Source organism: Saccopteryx bilineata, chromosome 1, assembly GCF_036850765.1.
Source record: "Saccopteryx bilineata isolate mSacBil1 chromosome 1, mSacBil1_pri_phased_curated, whole genome shotgun sequence".
Lineage (NCBI taxonomy): Eukaryota > Metazoa > Chordata > Mammalia > Chiroptera > Emballonuridae > Saccopteryx > Saccopteryx bilineata.
Genome location: NC_089490.1, coordinates 309,915,866 through 309,936,460, shown reverse-complemented (window position 1 = coordinate 309,936,460; position 20,595 = coordinate 309,915,866). Strand labels below are relative to the sequence as shown.

The 20,595-nt window shown below is 38.0% G+C and overlaps 1 protein-coding gene across 4 annotated transcripts in view; it reads left to right on the top strand.

The window, feature by feature from the left end:
• The window catches only part of ZC3H12C (zinc finger CCCH-type containing 12C), a 57,652-nt gene that overhangs the window by 25,783 nt on the left and 11,274 nt on the right, over positions 1-20,595 (top strand). For all 4 annotated transcript variants that reach the window (XM_066247244.1, XM_066247271.1, XM_066247254.1 and 1 more), the window contains one exon: positions 2,660-3,411. In XM_066247244.1, coding sequence (XP_066103341.1) covers positions 2,660-3,411 — 752 coding nt within the window. The remainder of the gene's footprint in view (positions 1-2,659; positions 3,412-20,595) is intronic.

Sequence of the window (20,595 nt, the reverse complement as noted above, 5' to 3'; positions counted from 1 at the left end):
TATATATAAATTACATGAATTATCATAAGTTAAAGGTGAATGGTATTCACTAAATTCATTTGTATACAAACGAGTTTTATCTGGTTTAATATAAAAAGCAAACAACTGATAATCCCATTTTTTTCTCTCTATTATATCATAGCTATATAATAAAATTATATAGCAGATTTACATAGTGTCACTAACACTTTTCTTATCTTAAACTGCAGATGGTATAAAAAGATTTTAGAACTTTTTAGAGTGGCTAGTTTTCAGTTTAAAAACTCTATCTGGTTTTGTTTTTTTGAAAAATGTAAAACATAAGAATAATTTCATTTGTGCTGTAAACATTTTATTCTAATTTTCCCCGCGGGTTGTATTTTTCATAAAATATTTATTTTGTGTGAAACGATCCATAAGAAAAACACCACCATTCAAAAGTAAAATGATATTTCCTAGTTTAATTTAGGGATTTTGTCAGTGAGTTATATCTTGAAGAATTATCTCACAACAGCACTTATGAAAAACCCAAACTTTTCAGAGGAGATTAAAAAAAATGTTGCCCATTAAATACACTTCCTGCAGGCTGAGCAGATTGTGGGGTTTACAGAACAATGATGTCGGGGCTTCCAGATTGGTTTGGCAGCTGCATTGTTCTCTGAGGGTAAACCAGACGCACTTAAGTCCCAGTCTCTTTTATAGGCTTTTGTTCATACCAAATTATTCTTTCACTGTGCTAGCATTCATGATGGCATGTTAAAAGAGTGCAGCTTAGCAACCAGCTTCTGGTTGCCAGGCAGCCCAGCTTCCAATAGGTTTTCCTTGTTTAAGATACTTTTGGTGGGAGCTCTAGGAAGGCCACAGTGCAGATTTTTCTTTTAACTGTATCCCTTTATTAGGATGCTGTTGTGATTTGTTACTTGCATTATGGTGTCAGTATATTACAGTAGTTAATAAATCAGTGAGTGTGAAGATTTGCTTTCAAAATCCCTTCATTTAATTCTAAATAATTGGGCTCTTGCATATCCATATTAATAAGAAAAAACTGAAATGGATATAGCCTCATAATGGAGCAGAAGTACGTGGAGGTCTCCAAAGGAATATTTCGTTTCATCAATTGTACAGTCAGGAGCTAGGAGAGTTTGATGTTTCTTTAAAACTAATGAATGCTAATTAGTAGAACAGGGTTATTAAAGTTCTCTGTCCTCTCAAGGGATAAAAGCTGAAAAAACTCCTGTAGAAGTGTGTAGGAGTTCTACACTGAAGGAATTTTAAGTGTATTGTTACAAGCTAAAGATTTACATGTTCTCATCTTTAGTGTTTACCATAATTAATATATTTCATCATGTAGAAATATTTCATTCTCTAATATGTTTAGCAATTATGGATTCAAATGTGTGACTTAGAAAATCACTTAGCATTTTCTTTTAACATTTATATAATAGCTCCTTTCTAGTGTAAATACGATATTGAAGAGCTTTAGGATGAAATGTTTTCTCAATTTCTTTCTTTTTTTTTTAGGTTATTTAAATAGATGTTTTATGACAGTCTCAAATTCAACTACCACTGACTTACTAATGTAATCCATGGAGATAGCATTGGAATTGCCTTAATAAGTAAATCACTGATATAAATATGATCCATACAATGAAACTCAGGAGAAAATAACTTTATTTTCCTGGTAGAAAAGTAACAGTTATTCCCAATAGACTTTAAGGAGAATAGTAAAGCAGCAAAAACATTTGAAACAGGAAAAGCATTTTTATAAAGGGAAAGTAAGAGGAAAGATGACTTTTTAATCAAATGCAGATAATGGTTAATTAATTATCTGATATGATATAGAAATATTTTATTTACTTTCTTTAAATGTGCATAGGATAAAAGAGCTTTTCCCCGCTCCCTGGAATGAAATAGACTATAGTGTTCCTGGCGTTTAATGTTAAAAAATTATATTTTGTTAGTTACTGTTTCAATATTCGAAAATAAAGATTATCAGGGCAAAACTCTTCATCTCTTAAATGGAATATGATTGACTTTGTAGCTATTTATTATAATTCCTTGCTAGCTGTTGAATATGTGCTCTTTCAATTCAGTACCGGAATTATGTGTTTAGATTGTTAAAATTTATTAATTTTATGATTAATGATACTTTTCCAGTTATAGGAAGTTAATATTTTCCTTTCTTTCTACATGGCTTTTTTTTTAAAGAATTTTTACAAAAAAAATTAAATTCTTTTAGAAAAAATGTACATAAACTGTCATAGCGAATCTAAAACATGCTTTATAGATAGTATTCTATATGTCACTCTAGAAACATAGGGATTGGCCTTTGTAACAGTGGAAAAATCTCTTCCATCAGGGTTGAGAAGCAGCATGACACAGTGGGAAGCATAGGGGTTTTGGAGTAAGACAAAACTGGTAAAAAAAAAAAAATCTTGTTTCACTATTTATTTACTTGTTGCCTTGGAGGGGTTACATGGCCTTTCCAATTTCTAACTTCATTTGTAGAACAGAGCATGACACTGTCTTGATACTATCTTGGCAGGGGTGTTGAGTGATGAGGTGATGTAGACATAACATAAAATCGGTATTTATAGTTTGGTAATTCTCTTCCAACATGTATAATGAGACAAATGAAACAATAAATATGACATTCTAAATATTTTATATTGTGTTCTAGGAATACGGGGTGCTTTGCATCCAGGAATACAGCAAAAACAGCAAAGTGGAGTCAAGTACACGTAACAGCTTCATGGGCTTGAAGGATCATCTGGGGCATGACCTAGGCCACCTTTATATGGAGAGCACTGACCCACATTTAAGTACATCTGTACCTTGGTCAATGGTGGAAAAACCAACAATGGATAAAGTTAATTCTGGGAAGGAAGAAAAAGAGATGTCTGAAGAGAATGTGAGCTCTGCTGACTCTGAAGAAAGCACAAATTCTGAGAATGAGTCAGAACAATTGAGTAGCATTTCAGTAGAGCCATGCTTATTAACCAAGACTCACAGACAGCTATGTAGGTCTCCCTGTTTAGAGCCTCACATACTCAAGCGCAGTGAAATTTTACAAGACTTTAAACCTGAAGAGTCCCAGACTACATCCAAGGAAGTGAAGAAACCCCCTGATGTGATGCGAGAATACCAAACGAAACTGGAGTTTGCACTGAAGTTAGGTTATTCTGAGGAACAAGTTCAGCTCGTGTTAAATAAACTTGGTACCAATGCTTTAATCAATGATATTTTGGGAGAACTTGTCAAACTTGGAAATAAAAGTGAAGCTGAACAAGCAGTTAGTACAATTAACAGTATAATGCGGGAAACATCTTCCATGGAATCTCAGCGGTCTGATTCTCCCATGCAAGAGATTGTAACAGAGGATGGAGAAAACCTGAGACCCATAGTCATCGATGGCAGCAATGTGGCAATGAGGTAAGTGGGGAAATCTTCAGTGATTATTACCCAACGTTTTTGTAGGGTATTTCTAATTCTGTGACTATTTCTCTTCTAACAGTCAATGAAGTCAAGATTATTCTGCATTCTAACATTAGCTTACATATGCCTAATTGTATCTCATTCAGTGTTCTACTTCCAGAGTGGTCAGCCATTTTTACTCCATTTGCCCCTAAATAAATAGCCCCTTTCCCCAGTATGTCTCTTTTTCTATTCTGGTTCTATTACTGTGTTAGAAAAATTAGCATTTGTTCCTGAAGTGTTAATCACTAGTTTTAAAGGAAGAACTTGAATACAGTAATATTCAACTGTTTTGGAATCTAGTCAGATAAAAGCCTATTTCTACATGAAGTCAATTAACCATAGGGAAAAAACACAATTCTTTTAGAAAATAAACTATTTTTATGATTTGGGAACAAATCAAAGCTAGTTTTAATTTTTTTGTTTTATTTAAGAGCTATAATTCAAAAATATTTATTTAGGAACTGGGTCGGGGGAGAACAAATGCAGAACTTCTAACGAAATATATTTTGTAAATTTTGATGGCTTAAAATTTAAAGTATGTCTAAAGTCAGTTAGTGCTATATAGTTTACTACCCACACTATTTATATAGAACACTGGGGATACAAAAATGTATGAAGACATCAGTTCTTCTTTTATAGCACTTAGAATTGTACGTATCATTTCTCGAAAGATGATCTACCACAGAATCATCTGGAGAACTTGTTAAAAATGTACATTCTAAAATAGTGTTGTTCAGTGGAAATACAATGTGTAGCACATATGTCATTTTAAATTTTCTGGTACCTATATTACAAAGTTAAAAGGAACAGGTAAAATTTATGTGAATAAAATATTTTGTTTAGCCTAATCTAGCCCTGATATCATTATAACATGTAATCAGTTAAAACTTGTTAATGAGATATTTTGCATTATTCCTTTCATAGGTCTTAAAATCGGGCTTGTTACACTCACAGCACATCTCATTTCAAACAAGCAACACTGCAAGTGCTCAACAGCCACATGGAACTGTTGGCCGCCATATTGTGCAGTGTCATTTCGGAAATCTACCAAGTTCACACATAGACCTGTCAAGTCCAGATTAAAGTTCAAGTCCAGATCAAAGTGTAGCCCAGGCATCTTCTTTTGTAAAAAGTATCCTGCTAATAATGCTGCATACTGAAATTTGAGAACCACTGTTTTTAGTACGTGATAACAAGTTCTTCTGCATAGGGTATGAGAAGGACAAACTTGCAATCCCCAAAATAACGTTTTCAGATGGGAGCTATTATCTTACTTGCATTTATAAGCAAATGAGACCATTAGGATTTAAACTACTTGCCCAAGGTAGAATATAGTTTCAACCCAAATATGTTTAACTTCAAAGTTATTTTTTATCATATAATGAAAGATAAAAGCAAGGTGCAAAGGTTAAAGCCAGATCTTGCAAGGCCTTGAATGCCAGGCTAGGAAATTTAAGGGTGGCTGTAATCCAAAGGTAATTGAAGATATTTGAGGAGGGGGGTGGCCAAATGTAGAGTTACACCTTATACTGATATAGTGATGGTTAGAGTGGATTATAGGAGGTAGAAGATGAGTTTGGATCAAACAACCCTTTTATAAAGAGGGCCTTAAAAGTCATAGAGGTATGAGTATGCATGTGACCTTGAGAAGTCACTCAGTAAAATAACCTGTTTAATCTTTCCCAAACTTCCTAACTTGGCCACATAATGGCCAAGTATTCCTTACAATAACCCAGAACTAATGAACACTTACCTTAGCAGAATGATAACATGTAGGGTCAAAATTCCATGAATTTGCCGAGGGGGAGAAGTGATGAGGAACAGTGTAGTGGTCCTGGAGGAAGGCCTGCAACCACAGCCATATGGCAGAATCACCAGAGGGGTGGGGTTCCTGCACATGCACCCTCCAGGGCTCCACGGTTGGAGACTGAGTCAGTGGGGCTGGGCAGAACCCAAATAACTGTTTCTTTAATTGCCAAAGTATTTCTGATGCATAGCTTGTATTGAGAACCATTCAATGAAAAGTGTGGATATCTACAGGTTAGAAAGTAGAAGAAAGGGATGATTCAGAAGAAAAAGTAGTATGAAAGACTTGTTAGAAAAAACCATAGTGTTAAAAAAACCAACAGACATAAAAATGCCATCAAACTTAAGAAGAGTCTTTCAGGAGAGAATATCCTGTGGGTTGTACTGAAAAAATGGACATGACAGCCAGAAAGCCATTGTTTTCAAGAATGCTGTACGTTTGTGTGTGTGTGTGTATGTGTGAGACAGAGACAGAGAGAGGGACAGACAGGAAGGGAGATGAGAAGCATCAATTCTTCATTGCAGCACCTTAGTTGTTCATTGATTGCTTTCTCATATGTGCTTTGACGGGGGGTGTGGGGGGCTACAGCAGACCGAGTGACCCCTTGCTCAAGCCAGTGACCTTAGACTCAAGCTGGTGAGCCTTGCTCAAACCAGATGAGCCCGCGCTCAAGCTGGCGACCTCGGGGTTTCGAACCTGGGTCTTCCGCGTCCTAGTCCAACTCTCTATCCACCGCACCACCACATGGTCAGCAAGAATGCTATATGATACTAAAGATAGAAGCCCAATTGCAGGATATCAAGAAATGGAAGGACTAGAGCTAGACTTTCATTCTAGAAAGTTGGTGGAGGAAATGGAGGAGGAGGAAGAAGAAGAGTTGGGAAAGGATTTTGTTTCATTGTGTTTTTAAGAATGAAACTATATAAGCGGAGGGGATGGGGAAAGAGTCTACAGGAGATGAGCCAAGCATATAAAGTTTAATTTTTGAAGCAAAGTTTTGGAAGGAGGAGACAAGAAAGGCACACGTGAAGAATTTGGCATTGGAGGTAAATGTAGGCCTTGGAGGGGAAAGACAGCTTTAGATTTATAAAACTTGGATCCCATAAAGATAAATTTTTAAGATGGATATCATTTAGGTATTTATTAGAATTAGAGATAGTTAATCCCAGGTGCCTGGCAGGAAAGCATGAAAATAGGTGATAAGTAAATTATAGTCAAGTGCCAGAATCTAGTAACTAATGTAATGAAAACTTAGTTATCCCAGCTTTTTATTCAATATTTAACAAACATAGCAATTTAGCAGTCTACTTTATTATGACCTATAGGTATATTTTAATCTTTACTTAAAGTTTATATCATCAGTGGTTTTCAATGATGATTTCTACAGTTTCATAAAAGAGGCTTGGGCTCTTAGATCTGGGTAATTCCAGGATTGCCCCTGGATAAGCCACCGAGCCAGAGTGTAGAGCACAGGATCCCCAAATTGCAGGGACCTTGTGTTGCCTTGGGCAAGCTTCTACCTTGGGCTTATTTAGTATCTTTTTTTAATGTGCTTCTTTACAGAAACTCTGGGTAAGTTTGTTGAACAAGTAATTCACCAAAAATTGAGACAAATACCCAGAACTTAATCTAACATAATTTGTGATAGGTATCTCACTACTGTGTGGCTCTAGGAAGGGGCAAAGAGGGCAAACGTATGTACAAATAGAAAAGAGGGGAAAGGAAGTTTAGAGAAAGCCCTAAACTTTTACATATAACATGTTAATTATTCAAAAAGTACTTGGTTTCTGAAACATGAAAAGAATGAAATTTATTTTTAGTGGAGCTGGACTAACAATTTCTGACAAAAAGCTGCAGTTCATTTTAATTCTTAAAAAATACCTCAGTGACTTAGCAAATTGGTCTTTGGCAAGTAGGCTTCTTTCCTTAATGGGACAGATTCTTGATAATAGAGATGTACTATGAAGTCTAAAGTCCAGATATAGACACAGAAATAAGGTATAATTAATATTTATCATATTTCTGGAATGCAGTTCTTAACGATATTGGGTTTTTATTTCCTCCAGGGAGCTTTATAAGCTTTCAAAATCTGTGATTCCATTAAACTTGAGGTAATTCAGCAATGAAGTGTAGAATTAGTCTTTATCACATGTATCTAATAGTTTAAATTCCTATTTTTCCTCAAATGAATTCAGTAGTCTTTTTAACTGGTTTTAGGTTCGGGTGACTTCTTGTATCATTAACAAAGGACAGTTCTGTGAGCCATAAAGATGGGAGTATGATCAGTTGGGGATCAGAGCCCACTGAGTCCGAAAAGTCCTGATTTCTTCAACATGCTGTCATGACCTAGTCACCTGACTTTATTAAAATGGACTATATCTCTATATTCTACTTTAGCTTCTACCAAATATTATATAAAATAAGAATGGTGAACAAGGAGAAACCCAGAGCCTCATCACCACCTCTGCTTTATGCTGTAGCGCCAGTTCTTCTGTTGGGTGGAATGGAAGCTAGACACTTTTCTCTTTTTTGATATAAACAAACTATTGAAACTCTACCGCCACCACCCACCATTATTGGCCAATGAACCCAGGTTTCTGGATTTAGATCAGATCTCCTGACTGGTGGGTAAGCCTAATTGGTGCATGTTTGTGCAGAGCATTAGGATATTTTCTTTGCTAATAATCTCAGGCAGGACACTTTTAGCCAATAGGGTTCATGCTGTTATCACCCCTCACTTCGTGATAGGAAACAACCAAAAGAATTTAAGCAAGGAACAAGTGGCCTCTCATTGGCCTTTAAGAAAGATCACTTTGCAAAGAATTTTACAGAAAGTTTGAGCACTAAGACTAGAGACAGAGAGACCTAGTTATATTTAAAAGTATGTAAAGGTTAAATTGTAGACAACTCCTGGAAAAAAAAGATGAACTAAGAATCTCATTGCTTTTGTATACCAATCAAATGGTATAGAGTGGAGAAGTAAAACAATCATTTGCTTGATAATTTATACTCCACCTCCCAAAAAGGAATGTGTTAGAAACCAGCTGCTATTAGTACAAATCTGAGTGTTAACAGAATGTAGAAAAGAACTCCAGGTCAATCCTTAAAATCATTTTTTTTAGACTTTATTTTACTTTTTAAATTGAATTTATTAGGGTGACAGCTAACAGGTTTCAAGTGCCCAGTTTTACAACTCATCTGTACACCATATTGAGTGTTTACCACCCCACCCCCAAGTCAAGTCTTCTATCATCATTGCAGCATTATATACAATAGCCAAGATCTGGAAACAGCCCAATGTCCATTAGTGGATGAGCGGATAAAAAAGATGTGGTACATTTATACAGTGGAGTACTATATGGCCACAAAAAAAAAAAAAGAAAGAAATCTTACCTTTTGAGACAGCTTGGATAGAACTGGAGAGCATTATGCTAAGTGAAATAAGCCAGTCAGACAAAGACAAATACGAAATGATTTCACTCACATGGAATCTAATGAATAGTATGGTGATTCCTGGGCCGGATGGTAGGGGGGTGGAGGAGAGTATGGGGAATAACGTCATTTTCTTAAAGTTGAACAGGAACCAGGTAGAGATTTTGAATTAGAATATAAATAGAGAAAATGAGTACATTGTGATAACTTACCTTTCTATCAAGAACAGCTCACATCTTTATAAAATACAAGCAAAGTTTAGCAATCTGTATAAATCGGATTTAAGCTTCTGATGAATTTTTTTAAAAGCACACAGCCTTTCATGTATCTCCTCTGGTTTGTGAAGTTTAAGAAATTGAGACATCTTCGATGTCACTTGGATTACGGAAGGCCATCTTGCTTGTGCTCTAAAATTTGCCTCCAGTTGTCTGGTAGGTTTGCTATCCTGCTGCGAGTTAGCCATTGAGTCAGAGTGCAACACTGACTTAGAGTTAATAAAATGCTCCTGTGTACCTAGTCAGCTTAGACTGTAGGAGAAACTACCAATTGCCAGAGTTCATTCAAATGTTTTGTGTCTGACCTATGATGGTGCAGTGAATAAAGTGTCAATCTGGAATGCTAAGGTTGCCAGTTCAAAACCCCAGACATACCTGGTGAAGGCACATGTGGGAGTTGATGTTGCCTGCTCCTCCCTCACCTTCCCTCTTGCTCACTCACTCTCTCTCCTCTCTAAAATGAATAAAGAAAAAATAATTAAAACAATTTTTTGTGTCCCTCAACAAAATTTTATTGAAATTATGTACCATGGGCCTGTGTGACTCAATATGGTCACCACTAGCCACATGTGGCGACTGAGCTCTTAAAATGTTTCTAGTCCAAATTGAAATAGTTTGTAAATGTAAAATGCAGAGCAGATTTTGAGAACCTAGTACAAAAATATGAAATAATTTTTATGTTGCTTTTGTGTTAAAATGATCATTTTTGATACATTGAATTAAACAAAATTGATGACTAAAATTAATTTCAACTGCTTTTTACTTTTTTAAAATGTGCTATACTAAAGCATTTAAAATTATAAACATGGTTCACATTATATTTCTATTGGATAGACTCTCAGTGGAATATACTTTAAGCCCCAACTTAGCAAGGGCTTAATATTAAGTAAAGAACAGCTTAACTTTACTGTTATCTCAAATTTGTTTAAACCCTAACATAGGAAATGGCAACATAATTAGAGTTCACCCAACTGGACTTAGAAATAAGAAGAAATGGGAAAAGTTGCCCAATTATAAGAAAAAGGGAAAAGTGATTAGAGTTGATATTTTCTACTTTTGTTAATGTTGAAGACATTTTTACATCTAGTTACCAGATATGTTCTCTTCAGCTTTTTTAGCCTAATCACCCCCTTGGATGTGGATTAGCTAGATGTGCTTCCTATTAGTAACTTTGGCTTCAAATTGTGGATCTTATAAGGTCAAACAAATCTTTCTTCTTTCTTTTTTTCTTACCCTTTCCCATTCTGAAAACTCTCTCAACCACACTGCTGTTATGTCCGTAACCAGCTGGAGGGTAATTGTAAACTATTTCATCTCAAGATTTCCATTGTAATTTTGATGTTTCATATTTTCATTGTCCTAAATCAGTGATTACTTAGACTTCTATTTCCCTTTAAAGCAGTACAATCCTGAAAATATTTTTTCATGGAATCTCAGTATTTAAAACAAAGGCAAAGATCTGCTTGAATTGGGGAGGGGGGGATTTCTTTCCCTGCTACCTAGAAGGGCCTCTGAGCCACACTGGAGCATAGATTTAGTTTTCTGGTAGTTTGTTGAGTGTTTACCATCTCAACAACTAGGTTTAGCTTCAAAGTGATCTTGGAAAAGAAATCAGAGATAATAAAGTTGAGTAGCTTGAAGAGTGACAGAATAGGCCCAATCAATTATGAGCCTGCAGTAGTATAAAAGAAAGAATTCTAGATGCCCATAAGTCAGCACATAAAATTAATAGGTTCTCAAATACAATATGACATATAATTAGACAACAGTGATAGGAAGTAAAATACTCTCTTGTCTCCACATTGAAGATGATATCCAGCTCCACAGCTTTCTCCCTGCTTAAGGAACATATGGTAGAAATAAGAGAGTTTCACTAAACATGGAAACTTTATTAATGAAGGTCTTAACATGCCATGTTTCAAGAATTCTTTAAAATTAAAATCTATTTTCATATGTCCAACTCTGTTTATGTATAACCAGGCCTAAAAATTGAGAAAAGATAAAATTAAGTCAACAAATATTTGATGAGCATCTGGGTATATTAATAAGTAAGTGTTCAATATTTTTATAATTATATTACTATTGTTCTGTGATTAATGTCCAGTGCACCCTGACGTTCTATAATAAATTAATTAAGCTAACTATATATATGTAAACTGAAGGACTTTGGTACTAAAGATTCCTTTTGTCATTTAAAAGGATACTTTTTATTTATATTTTTCATTGTAGGCACTTGACTGACAAACCCTGTAACTTGTGTCCTAATCATCACAGGGCAGCTTGACATAATGACCCACTAACATCGAAGAAGTAGGGGGATAGCAAACTTATAGGTCAAGATTTTTATCTAAATAAAAGATGATATATACAAAATTATTTAAAAAGCAATTGATTGTCTTTTTGAGTCCCCTGATTACTTTGATCTCTTTTTAGTTTCTTTTAAAAACTAAAACTGTTTAGTGATCTTCATACATCAAAAATTGCTCGGCCCTGGCCGATTGGCTCAGCGGTAGAGCGTCGGCCTAGCGTGCGGAGGACCCGGGTTCGATTCCCGGCCAGGGCACACAGGAGAAGCGCCCATTTGCTTCTCCACCCCTCCGCCGCGCTTTCCTCCCTGTCTCTCTCTTCCCCTCCCGCGGCCAAGGCTCCATTGGAGCAAAGATGGCCCGGGCGCTGGGGATGGCTCTGTGGCCTCTGCCTCAGGTGCTAGAGTGGCTCTGGTCGCAACTTGGCGACGCCCAGGATGGGCAGAGCATCGCCCCCTGGTGGGCAGAGCATCGCCCCTGGTGGGCGTGCCGGGTGGATCCCGGTCGGGCGCATGTGGGAGTCTGTCTGACTGTCTCTCCCTGTTTCCAGCTTCAGAAAAATGAAAAAAAAATAAAATAAAATAAAAATTGCTCTAAAAATTATAATTTACTATATCAGTGGTGAGATTGGAGCTATTAAAGATCTATCTTATTGGTTTTATTTTCATTTTAATGCAAACTTTCTTACATTTTCAAAACATTAGTACTAAAGGGACATGAGAAAGTAAAGGAACTAATATTTGTTGAAGCATCTGGGCACTCTTGTTCCATTTTTACAGCCCTATAACGTAGTTAGGATTATCTCCATTTTATTTTTTTATAAGATCCTTTTTTTTTTTAAGATTTATTGATTTGAGAGGGGGGCAGCGAGGGGAGGAGCAGGAAGCATTAACTCATAGTAGTTGCTTCTTGCACGTGCCTTGACCCAGCATACCAGTTGTTTCGAACCACCATTATCTCCATTTTAAATATGAGAAAACAGGCCGTGGCTGGTTGGCTCAGTGGATAGAGCGTTGGCCCAGCGTGCATATGTCCTGGGTTTGAACCCTGGTCAGTGCACACAGGAGGAGTGACCATCTACTTCTTTCCCCTCTCCCTCTACCTTCACTTTCTCTTCCCCTCTTGCAGCCAGTGACTCGAATGGTTCTACTGTCAGCCTCAAGCGCTAAGGATAGCTCAGTTGATTTAAGCATCAGCCCCAGACGGGGGTTGCCGGGTTGTTCCCAGAGCACATATGGGAGTCTTTCTTTCTCCCCTCCTCTAACTTAAAAAAATAAAATACCGTATTTTTCGCTCCATAAGGTGCGCCTGACCATAAGACACAACTAGGGTTTTAAGGAGGAAGAAAAGAAAAAAAATATTCTGAACCAAATGGTGTGTTAAAATATTTAATAAAATACTGTATTTTTCACTCCATAAGACGCACGGGCATTTTCCCCTCCACTTTGGGGGGGGGGTGTCTTAGAGAGCAAAAAATATGGTAAAATAAATAAATTTGAGAAAACTAAGATTCAGAACAAGTAACCTGGCCAAGATTACAAAGAAAAGTGGTAAAGAGAACACTTGAACATGCATTGGATCCTAAAGACTATTATTTTCACGTGTATTGGAAATAAGATAATTGAAAAGGGATTCCTTTGTTCTGTCTTTTTTTTTCAATGCCATAAAAAATAAGAGGCAGTTCCCTTTAATAGATAACTTTATTTTTGTTCCCCTTTAAAGTTTCTCCATGTTTTTCCAGTACTTCTTATGTTTACCACTGAAAGATAACATAATTCTAAAATAACTCTTCCTACCCGGTAGTTAACCTAGTAGATGATATGTGCATATAAAACTTAGAAAGTCTAGCCTGACCTGTGGTGGCGCAGTGGATAAAGAGTTGACTTGGAAATGCTGAGGTCACCGGTTCGAAACCCTGGGCTTGCCTGGTCAAGGCACATATGGGAGTTGATGATTCCAGCTCCTCCCCCCTTCTCTCTCTCTCTTCTCTCTCACTCTCTGTCTCTCTCCCTCTCTCTCCTCTCTAAAAATGAATAATAATAAAAAAAAACTTAGAAAGTCTAATATGGAAGATTACATGTCTTAGATATGTCAAGTGGACTGCTTGGTCATTTGGAGGTTCCATATTGAGGCAAACTGCATTAAAATACGTGATTCCCTGAATTTCTCTCTGCATTACAAAAATACTTTTATAACCTATTAACCATAATAGATGACTAATTTAATGCCACATTACTAAGGAAATATACTTCAGCTCTCTAGTGGGAACTATATATGGTGTAGCAAATATATTATTTTGACTGTTTATTGAATTGCTGTTCTGTTAAAGCCAAAAAACCTAAAATTTATGTGCTTTTCAAATTAGAGTAGTATTATATATGTTTTTATATGAATAAGTTAAAGATAATCCACTAGATATGAGACAAAGTAAATCTGCATAATAATGAAAAGTTACGACAGGGAAATCTTATGTTTGTCAAGGTAATCTGTGTTCATTTTAGCTTCCCTTGGTTTCCAGTTCCTAGTTGGTAGGGAACTGCATATGTCTGGGACCATGAATGCAAGTCCCTGGACAGAAGTAATGGGGCCTCAGTTACCCCTGTCCAAACCTTCGTAACTCTGTCACAGCTTGGTCTGCATAGTAATTTCATCTTATTATCTGAAATAAGCTCTATAATTAATTACAGAAATCTGTTAAGGAATTTGCAATGACTAATAAATCAGCAGTTGCCATGAATGTTAAAAGCCTCTCTTCTCTACACTTTGGCCTGTAGCAGGGCAGACCCCCAGCTCAGTTTTCCTATCAGTATAGATAAGCGCATGCACACTGACGCAGCTGCCTTGTCTCCCAGGAACTTCAAAAGCACTCTACCTGGAGGACAGCCCTTAGTTCATACAGCAGATCTCTTTCCAAGAGTCACAGCATTAAGAAGAGTGGCATCGTCCTCTAACAGAGGACCTATTTGCTCAGGAACCTCAGAGGAGAAAGAACAAGTAGAAGTTTTTTCAGAGATACCCATAACTCGTTTGTTTTTCTGGGTTTGCGTAAAACAAGAAAGGTCACTAAAAATCACAGAATATGTGGCTCCAGGATCCCTAAGGACAGGGAAAAGAAACATGTACTTGAAGTTTTTCCTGTTTCCACCTCAGCGGCTCTCCGGTTTTGTTGATGTTGCTCATTAATTTACACTCATTTCCTGTCTGATTTCCTGGCCGGGGCATCCCCTGGTGGGCTCAGTAAAGCTTCACGGTCACGTTGCGGTCCTTGCGTCCTCCTCAGTCTCTCCGCGTTCCTCTTCCCAATGTCTTTGACTTCTCACAGTTGTTACTTGCCAGCTTTTCATGAGGGAGTCCTATCTTATCTGTGCTTTTAGAAAAAGATTTGCTCTCTTTGTGAATAATTCTAACTGAGCAACTAACACTGTAATCTTGAGTTTTCTTTTGTCTTCACCTTTCTCCACTTCCCCCACTTCAAAACTGGATTGTCATTGGCAATACCTGAGAAACTGTCTGTCCTTGCCATCCAGATCCCCTTCTCACTTAACTTTCAGCAACAAGGCTGCCACAGAACTGGAGAGGAATGAGGGTCTGTTCTGATCTGCCCCTGAATCCATCCCTGTTCATTTCATTGGTGAACCACTGATGTGACCCATCCAGCAGCAGCCTTTCAGCTTTTCTCAGCTCACCTGCTGCAGAAGGGTTTCAAAGACTGCCATCAGCAGCACCTCACAATGGGTATCTAGGGCCTGAGGAGCTGCCCGAGTTGGAGGGGGTGTCCAAAGTCAGGCATTCCCTTGTGAGAGGTCGTCATTTGGCCGCATTGTGCCTGTTTGCCTGGTCAAGCAGAGGCAGCAGGAGACAACCCTCCATGCAGCAGCCAGTGTCCATCCTTACACATAGAGCTGTAGAGCTGTAGATTGGAAACATGCGTGGTGTGTTTTTGCAGATCTTTCCAAAGCGCTGGAAAATAACTCTTAAGATGGGTGACATGAACTAGGAAAAAAGTCATGTGAAAAAAAGTATCGCCACATCTTATTTGCCCAGCAATGCTCCCTTTGTAAGCAAGGCAGAAGACATGAACAGTGAATCACAGGAGTCACTGGGGCTCCAAAGGAATAGGGCTTTGATTTTTACACATTGAGATACAAGTTGGTTTTATGACACTGTAGTTTCAGTCTCATTTTGCTGTTTCCCTTTCTTTCAATGAGCCTGATGCTTTAATTTTAGGACAGTCTTTTATCCAAATCCTCAGATTCCTTGTTCCTTCCTATTAATCATTCTTGCTTTCCTAGCTATGTTTTGCATGTCAACTGTTAGGATTCTTAGGGGTAGACTATCAGAACATTTAAATAAGACTGGCAATTCTCTCTCTTCCCATGGGAAGTTGCCCCCAGGTCCTAGAGCCTTTGGGAACCACCCATCCAAGAAGTTTCCTCCTAGGTCCCAGATTGAGGCAAAGAGTGGTGATGAGGAAATGGAGCAGGAGCAACAGCAGAGAAGGGTTGAGAACCTTGGAAAGAGGAAGGAGCTTTCAGCTTCTTGATTCGTTCTTTATAGCTGTCCAGTTCGTTTGTTTATTTCCTGCGATCCCAAGATACCAGTAATCCTTTTACTTAAAGTATAGTTTTTCTAAAAATCTCTCCAAATATACCAGTTCATCTACTTCAAATGAGCTTTTCTCTGGCCATTGCAAAGCAAGATTTTAATAAGCTGCCTATTCCAAACATGACAGTACATTAAGCCTTTGAAGAAGGAGGCCTGCTGGCAGGCCTTTTGAATTTTCCTACCGTGAAAGCCAACAGTGAGTCACATGTTCCCTTCTAGCCTATGTTCCCCATTTTGCTCAATAGTAACTCAAAATTGGCAGAGAGGACTTGGAATTTTCCCTGGGAACCCAATCCCATTGAGCCAAAGTAGTTGAAGGGACACTTTAACAGACATTCAAGGTGTCTTGCCTAATCAAAAGTGGCCAAAACCCTCCAACAAATTCACCCACCAAAGGACTTACTTGAAGCATACCATTCTTATTACCAAATTGTTGAAATAAAAAATATATTGCGGCCCATAGGAACATACCAATTTATAAAAATATAAATAGCTATTTTCATTACTGAGAAAAATAACCCTGAATTCATGCAGATAATTGCCTGTAAGTGGCTACAGAACTATAATGAATTTTCTTCTCTGTTTATATGAAATTAAAAATACAGTTTTTAAATATCATCTAACTTTTTTAGTAAACGCTCAGCAGATAGTTACTGTGCGCCAGTTAGGTACATTGTACTTACTCTGACATCTAGTTTTTTACAGTTTTTGTCAGGCTTACTCTGTTTTTATAATTGGTTGTCAGAATCTCCTCAGTTGCCCCTTATATTATATCTATCACATGTAATTAGTCATATCCTCCAACACACCTCACTCAGTAAGGTTAGATTGCCTTCAGTCTCCCACGCCTGTCCTTCTCTATGAAAGCCCATCTTCAGCTGGACCCATTGGTAGTTGTCTACTTGGGCTTGGATATTACTAGGAACGATTCTGGGCCTTGGCTAGCAAGGAATTCTAAGGCAACAGCAGTTGTTCCAGGGATTTGCTAGTCAGCATTAATTTCTTCTGCCTGGTAAAGGGATGATTGGCTGGAAAGGTATTGGAGATTCAGGGACCCACCCTGCACATCCCCACTTGACTGCCTTTCCCTCTCCCTGTAGGCAATCAGACATTAGCCTCGCCCTAATGAGAGAGAGTAAGAGACAGGCAGGGAGAGTGAGAATTACCCTCCCTGGTTGCTTTAACTTTAGTTGTACGTTGATTGCTTCTCATATGCTTTGACTGGGGCTGAGCCAGGGTCCCCTTCCTCAAGCCAGAGACCTTTGGGCTCAAACTGCTGAGCTTTGGGATTGTGTGAACAAGTCCCTTGCTCAAGCCTCTTGCTGACAAGCCCACACTCAGAACCAGTGACCTCAGTGTTCTGGGTCGACACTTTACCCAGTGTGCCACCATAGCTCAGGCCCTATGTGAGATCTAAAGCGAGGCTGAGGATGATGAAAGCCAACTGCTAAGTGCATTAAATCAAGTTATTGTTGAATTCTACTAAACCTTAATGTGTAGAACACTGTGTATTAGAGAAAACACGCCTTCAACTTTATAAAGTATTGCCAAATTGCTCTCCTGAATTGTTATCCCAGTTCACACTCCCACCTGTAATGTATGAGTTCTTACTTTCACACATCCTTGGTGACATCTGGTGTTTGCAAACTATTTTTTCCAATTCGATGAGTGTGAAGTGGTATCTCATTTTTGCTTTAATTTGCATTTCTTCACTGTTGAGCATCTTTCCATGTTTGTTGGTCATTTGGGTTTCCTCTTCTGTGAATTCACTGTTCCTATCTTTTGCCTTTTAAAAAAATTGCTTATTCTTCTCAGTGTATAGGAGTACTTTGTATGTTCTGAACTCTAGCCTTTTGGTTGGTTCTATATGTTACAAATACCTTCTCCCAGTCTGTGGCATTTTTATTTTGTTTATCAGGATTCTTTGCATAAAGAAGTTTTGTGTGAGTTTTTTAGATTTTATTTATTCATTTTAGAGAGAGGAGACAGAAAGGAGGAGGGAAGGCGCAGAAAGCATCATCAACTCTCATATGTGCCTTGACCAGGCAAGCCTGGGGTTTCAAACCGGTGACCTCAGCACTCCAGGTCAACACTTTACCCACTGTGCCACCACAGGTCAGGCGCATAAAGAAGTGTTATGTTCCCAAATGTCTCAGTCTTTTCCTTGATGTAGTATGCGCTTGCATGTCATCTTTAGGAAGTATTTCCCTACCCTGATATGAACGTTCCCTGTAATTCCTTCTAAAAGTTTTACAATATTTCTTTTCATATTTAAATCTTTAATCTACCTTCAATTTATTTTTGTGTATGGTATAAGATTAAAATTTTTTTTTATTTTTTCCATATAAATAACCAATTGCCCTAGTACTGTTTATTGATTGGTTTTTGTCATTGATTTATAATGTTACTTTTTATCATTTACATGTGTGTGTGTGACCTTACACTCACTTTTCTGTTACATGTTTTTCATTTTTGTTTTGTTTTTTTCTTTGCCTATACCAATATAATAACATTGATTGGATTTCTGTGGTTTTATTCTATGCATGGATAACTAGTGAGGAAGTTCCTCCTCGTTTGTTCTTTAAAATTATTTATTCTTGGCGTTTTATTTTTCTATATTAGGATCAGCTTTTCAAGTTCTATAAAAAACTTTTTGGGCCCTGGCCGGTTTGCTCAGCGGTAGAGCGTCGGCCTGGTGTGCGGGGGACCCGGGTTCGATTCCCGGCCAGGGCACATAGGAGAAGCGCCCATTTGCTTCTCCACCTCCCTACCCCCCTCCTTCCTCTCTGTCTCTCTCTTCCCCTCCCGCAGCCAAGGCTCCATTGGAGCAAAGATGGCCCGGGCGCTGGGGATGGCTCCTTGGCCTCTGCCCCAGGCACTACAGTAGCTCTGGTCGCGGCAGAGCGAGGCCCCGGAGGGGCAGAGCATCGCCCCCTGGTGGGCAGAGCATCGCCCCCTGGTGGGCAGAGCATCACCCCTGGTGGGCATGCCAGGTGGATCCCGGTCCGGCTCATGCGGGAGTCTGTTTGACTGTCTCTCCCTGTTTCCAGCTTCAGAAAAATACAAAAAAAAAAAACTTTTGGGGGGTTTTTATTGGAATTGCAGCACACTATAGTATAGATTAACTACAGCAGTGCTGTCTTCATAAATTGAGTCTAACCATCTCGGAAAACGGTACATTGTTCCTTTCAGGTAGGTCTTCTCTTATTTCCTTTAATACAGGTTTTCAGTTTTCATTTTCTCTATAAAGCTCTTGCAGGTCTCCTCTTTTATAGATTTGTTTAGTTTTTGTTACTATTACAATGGGGTTATTTTTTAAATTAAAATTTTTAATTGATTTGCTAAATAACGACACTAATTTTGAACTAGAACCTTATATTTTCTCTGTAATAATATTGTCAGAAAATACTATCTGTATGATCCTCATGTCTGACATCTCTTGAAATCTGTTCTGTCTCCCACAGCTAATTTCATTATTTCTGTGTTCTTGAAAAGGTTTTCTCTTTGCTAATTTTGAGCAGGGTTTTGTGTATGTCCATTAGCTCAAGCTTGTCATTGATTGTTCCAGTCTCACTGAGTGCAGTCTGCTTCATCTATCCATTCTATGATTGTGGATTTGTTCATTTCTTCTAATGAACAAATTAGTAATCCTGTGATCTTTTGCAATACTCATGTGGAGGTTGAGGTCACGATTATTATAGCTTCCTTGTGAATTGTTCCTTTATTACTATTACATAATAACTTTTTTATTGCTAGTACTTCTGTGCCTTAAAATATTTTTTCCTGATATTAATATAGCTTGGCCAGCATTTTTGGTGTATGGTATGACTAATATAGCAGTTAAAGATGTGTGTAGCTGCAAATAACAAAAAAATTGACCACAGTTTCTTAAACAAATGAGGAAGGGCCTTTTGTTCTCTAATAACAAGATCAGGGATAGATGTGGGTCCCTCCACTCAGAAACCCAGGCTCTGAGCTCCATTTACCGTTCACACTGTGGGACCTTCCCTCCGCCTGCTTGTTCTCTCCTTACCATCTTCTGCTGGGTGGGAGTTGGGGGTGAGCGGCAGGGGGAAGGGGAGGATGGGAGAGCATTGTCGTACTGCACAGTACAGTATGCTGCTTCAGCAGGCAGAGAATCTTTGTCCCGTGTTTGCTGTTTACCCACAGTTTGTGAAAGTTTTTAATAGAAGATAGAATCTTCTCTTCTAACAGTAAAATGTAACCGTTGTCTTTACCAAGTAATGAAGTCACTGGGAAGAAAATGCTCGTGTAGTCAGTCATCTCTTAGAGCCAGTAGTTAAAATGCTCAAGTCTCAGTAAACTAATGTCATTAATAACCGACTAGCAAACAATTATACACTTCGATTTCGATTTCAAAGCATTAATGCAAAATAGGATTTAAGTTGATTTTTTGTGTGTTTAGAAGTAGTTAGTATATATATTCTCTGAAGAGATGCTACCCTCATTTTTTCTATAGTTTTTTGGAAGACTAATTAAATATTAGTTTTTTCCATGAAACATAACATCACTTTGTACCATTTGCTGGGCCATTGGTGAGGCTAACAGTTAGCCCTTCTTAGAAAATGTGACTTCCTCCATCTCATATCCCTTTCTTTGAAACTTCCAGTACATCAGATTTCAGCCCTGATTGTGCCCTGGACCATTAGGATGGGTGTGTGGAGACATAACGTCTCTGTGGTTTGCATGTATA